This window comes from Vespa velutina, chromosome 2, assembly GCF_912470025.1.
Source record: "Vespa velutina chromosome 2, iVesVel2.1, whole genome shotgun sequence".
NCBI classification, from domain to species: Eukaryota; Metazoa; Arthropoda; class Insecta; order Hymenoptera; family Vespidae; genus Vespa; species Vespa velutina.
This window is the reverse complement of record NC_062189.1, coordinates 7191479-7196478: the sequence shown is the minus strand read 5'-3', so window position 1 is coordinate 7196478 and position 5000 is coordinate 7191479. Positions and strand designations below refer to the sequence as shown.

Genomic DNA, 5000 nt, shown 5'->3' with positions numbered 1-5000 from the left:
ACTCCACATGTCAGATTTGTTAGAAAACTTCTGAAAAACAAATGATGAGATGCATCGTCGTGCAAGGAAACGCTTAAAAGCTTTTTTGTCAGAAGGTAGTGTCGGTCATAATATATTTACGTTCTGCTTTAAAGCCTCTGGGGCGGTCCATTTGATGGGCAACTTTCCACCATCGAGAGAGAAGTTTTCGTCTCGTGCCAACCCAAAGTCCGAAACTTTCGCGGAATTGTCTTCCGCAACAAGAACGTTTCTTGCGGCTAAATCGCGATGGACGACGTGTCTCGACTCCAAGTATGCCATACCGGCACACGTGTCGCTGAAAATAAACCGATCGTTCGTTCAATGACCAACGAGATCTCCTGGGATAAAGGAATATCGTAAAGGTTAAGAACTATAATCTATATAGATTACGTACTAGGCAAAATTGATTTGATCTTTTTTAGAAACGTGTAATCGTCCTCTAGATCTTAAGTAATCCACTAAGGATCCCTTGCTCATATATTCCGTAACCAGGTACATGTGTTGATTATTGAATACAAGACCAAGTAATTTAACGAGATTGTCGTGAATCAACGAGGTCATTAAACTTGCCTCGGCTAGAAACCTTTGCGCCGCTTCGCTATTGTCTTTCAACATTTTCACGGCCACTCTTTCTCCCCTATAAACACCGAGTAAAACGTCACCGAATTCACCTTTACCGATACACTCTCTTAATTCTAACTCGTGAGTCTGAATAACCCAGCCAGCTTCGATGAAGGCCTTGGGATCGACGCAAAAGTCTTGTTTCCCTTGTTTCGGTAAGGATTTCGTCAACTGAGTGCAAAGACCATCAGCGTCTTGCTCATAATGTTCAACTAAGAGCGCTAAATTCTCGAAAAATTCTTCATCGTCGATGGTCAGCTGATTATTCTTGTATTTCACTCTATAATGTTGCACACGTCCTTGATAACACACGCAGAGGGTATAGTCTCCGGGGAAATTCGTCGACTCTCGAACTAGAAACAGACCATCTTCTCTGGGTCGTAACAACCTTTCTGCAGTTTCCCTAGATATCTTCCCATGGAACCATCTATAACAAGGTTAGATCTTAAAATGAACATTTCTCATTTAACGACGCAAAACAAGGAAGTATCTTTCATTGATGTGAGATAATTCAAAACTTCAAGGATAAATAATACCGATGTCAAATTAGTCAAGATATATAATTCAAAATTGAAAACAATTTGTTCATCATTTTATTTAATTATCTACATGAGATCGGCCTATCTTTTCAATAAAAATTCCTTTTCTTTTTTTTTTTTTTTTAATTCGATCGAACAAATATATGACCGAAGTTATTCATTGAACAGCTTCTATATACTTGTGCATACGTACGGCATAGCATTCAGTTTGACTTCATGTCTTGGATTGGCCGATAGAGCAGTGGTATTTCCGGGATTCGTGACGTTCGAAGTAAGGAGGACCGGTGAGGACGCCGTGTTCATATGGCTCGTCAGGTTTGGGGATGTTACGCTCGAATGAGTGGTCATCGTTGGTGATACTGGATGGGACGGAATGTTGCTCGCTGACAGATTTGGAGGAGCGTTGTGCGAGGTGGTGTTCTGAATGAGAGGGTGGGTCGTTACGTTTGAAGGGATTGTGTGATGATTTTGATTGCCATCAAGCTTCGCTTGCCGCGCTGGCGCTGACACATTCGGGTATCCACCACCCGCATTGTGATAAGTTGGCATCGCAACTGCCACACAGTGAGCTTTATCAATCTGAAAAGAAGAAAACAAAAAGAAAAGAAAAAAGAACGAAAATTACGACTTCGTCGTTACCGTATATACTCTAAAAAAACTTGTATTATTGATGTCATCATTTTCATCCTTCCTCTAACAACGGCGATGTCATTGTCCTTTGCATAATTTCTGTTGCATCTAAATTTATTTGGACATCAATGAGAAAGAGAGAGAGAGAGAGATAGAGTGTGTGTGTGTGTGAGAGAGAGAGAGAGAGAGAGAGAGAAAGAGAACAAAATCGTGACACGAAGTGGACATCCTCGTGCTAATTTCGGGACATCGCTCGAACGCGTAGGAGTTTATGAGGCTCGTTTCGCAAATTAACTTATCCGAAGCGTCGGACATCGAGCTAGCAATTACTAACTGACCATGGACTGCGAGGTGACTCTTTTAAACGCTGCATTTAGTTTTAAGTGACCATTGTCTCTAAGCCATACACGAGCCATTACTGTTACTGCTGTTACTACCGCCCTTGCACCGTCCATCCGCGCACGTTAGAAACACGTTGAACGCTGATACGTGAATATATGCATTCGGCCGAGCTCGATGATTCATTCCGAAGATATATATTTTCACAATGATTATGAAATCAATAAGGCATTACTAATATATAAACACAAGTTGTATTTAATGGAACGACTTGAAGACTTCCTTTGACTCCTTAATTAGCTCTCGTCTGGTACCCTTTTTAAATATGATTTAATCTTATAACGAGATAAACATATTTGGATATCTATCAAGGTAAAGTAGAAATTCTCTCTCTCTCTCTCTCTCTCTCTCTCTCTCTCTCTCTCTCTCTCTCTCTCATCCTTTTTTGCTTAGATTTAGATTTAGAATTTATAAATCGACTAAATCAGTGAGCCATTACGTATGAAAGAAGGAACTATCATAGACGTCGAGTGCCAACTAAAAAAGTGAAAGTCACGATGAAACTCAAAAGTCAAGCATTGTGGAAGACTGAACGAGATGTCATTGAACCAAGCCACATCATACGCTGCTTTTACCACGGCATACAACTCGATTTTCTTTCCTTTTGTAACGTCCCTTCACTGGACTTGATAAAAGGAAAAAAGAGTAAAAAAAAAAAAAAAAAAAAAAAAAGAAAGGGAAAAGAAAAGAAAGAGAAAAAAGAAGAAGAAGAAAAAGAAACTTCATGATGGAAAAAAGTGAAAAAGAAATAGATTTCAATAGTTGGTAAACTGATGCGGCACGAAAGGCAACACGATAATTTCTCGCTCATTTTCTATGTAAACTATACGAGGAGAAATTCCACCACCGAGGGAGATACAAATCCGCGAAGCGCAAGCAAATATTGAATAATTCAAGTTGGGTTTATCCTTGGTTAGCGTCTGTAACGAGCACAAGCGTTATGTCACGCGAAAATGTATAGTTTCCCCTTACCCCCCACCCCTACCTCCGTCAGCAGTTGGACTCGTCTACTAATATACGATTTGTAGTTATGTAAATCTTACAAATATTCCCGTGCCTTGTCATTCTTTAATGTCGAATATTCGAAAGAAAATGAATGAATAATCTGTTTCACTGACGAACTAAAGGACTGATATTTATCATATTTTGCGATAAGAATTTATAATAATCTCTTTCATGATGATTTTCCTGATAAAATCATAAGTAATAAAGGCACTTATGATCTTTAAAATAACCTATCTGATAAACCTTATGAAATGCATTTTATCTTGCATAAGAAAACAAAAAAAAAAACAATTGAATTTGTAAACTATTTAATATATATTTTATATTTCTACAATGATGAGTCATATAATCAAATAACATAATTCCTACGATTAGAACACGAGGAATATATAGTGCTCTTAAATGGCAAACTTTTCTGTGCACGATATCAGCGAAATCCGGATGAAGACACGAGTTAATCATATTATGCTCATCTAAGTGCGTATCCGTGTGTGGTTTAAAAAAGTGCCGCAAGAGATGAATAAAGACTTGATATATATATATATGTATATACACATTAAATATGTATGTGTGTGTGTATATATACATAAGTTTTTTCCCTCGGATATTGCGCGTCGTTTTGTGAGTGCATGTCATAGGAATGATGTCACTCAAGGTTAGCCATACTGTCAAAACGTAGAATGAGCTGTCTCGAATCACAGCTGATTGTCAGAGGTCCACGTGCATTAGTGACAGAAGCGAAATGAGAACCGTGGGACGAGAGGAAAGTTTTATGATAGATGGAGAGATCTTCTCGAGAACGTAGATCGTAGGAAGTGAGACAGAGTAGTCGTGTTTCCAGTGAAAATTTTATACACAGTAATACGAAAATATCTGATCGCGATTTTTTACTTCTCTTTTTCTTCTTTTTTTACATTTTTCCAAATAAATAAAATTATTTCGAAACTCGTCGATTAATCATTAATTTATTACTTTTATTATTAACGATAATTTCATAGTATTTAATAATATTTAAAAATAATATTTAAAATTAGATAAATTAAAAAATAAAAACCATAAATTTTAAAATTATTTAAAAATATTTAATTAGAACGATCTAATATGAACGATGTTTAAAATAATTAAAAATTGTTCGAAAATATTATAATGAGAAATTCTTTTGCTATGTTTTAAAAACAATTTGAAAAATGATCAATCACGTTATTTCGATTCGTCTAGCCTCATCTTTTCTCTTTTTTTTTCACAAGCATCTGCCCTCCCGTTCAGTCTTTCATTCGTTACACGTTGAAAAGTCCCACGAAAGAAATTAATGAATTTGATTACTGTATCGAATCGTTTGTACGCCGCATAAAGCTATCAAATGGAATTATCGATTCGTTACGAAGAATCATTGATTTGTTACTCCAGCAATAATCGTCGTGATTTTAAATCGATTGATTTGAATAGTTGATCAATCGACTTCTTTATTCGCGTTATGATTCAAAACGCTTCCATTTGAATTTTTAACATTGTTCATTAATAATAAATCCTTTTTAATCGGTCAAATTTGCTCTCTCTCTCTCTCTCTCTCTCTCTCAGATTATTGATACTGAATTTTTCGATTTCGATTAATAATATAAAATAAAACTCCTCGTTTTTTTTTTTGTCGCTTTTTGTTCCTTTTACTATTTAAAGAACAAAAAGCACGTAGACTTGGCTAGAATTTCTTTTCCATTAATTCTTCGTTCGTTTCAAATAGGCAATTAATCTTTCTAATAATAAAACGACAGATCTAAAAATAGATTT

The 5000-nt window shown here is 36.2% G+C and overlaps 1 protein-coding gene across 6 annotated transcripts in view; it reads right to left on the bottom strand.

The window, feature by feature from the left end:
• Positions 1-5000, bottom strand: part of LOC124957778 (tyrosine-protein kinase CSK-like) — a 10008-nt gene that overhangs the window by 1364 nt on the left and 3644 nt on the right. For 3 of the 6 annotated variants that reach the window (XM_047515085.1, XM_047515086.1, XM_047515083.1), the window contains 4 exons: positions 1375-1760; positions 416-1069; positions 121-316; positions 1-30 (listed from right to left, as the gene is read on the bottom strand). The exon at positions 1-30 is cut by the window's left edge and continues 57 nt beyond it. In XM_047515085.1, coding sequence (XP_047371041.1) covers positions 1-30; positions 121-316; positions 416-1069; positions 1375-1730 — 1236 coding nt within the window. In that variant the 5' untranslated portion in view covers positions 1731-1760. Of the gene's footprint in view, positions 31-120; positions 317-415; positions 1070-1374; positions 1920-5000 lie in introns of all 6 variants that reach the window. The other 3 variants (XM_047515082.1, XM_047515084.1, XM_047515087.1) reach the window with 2 other exon arrangements.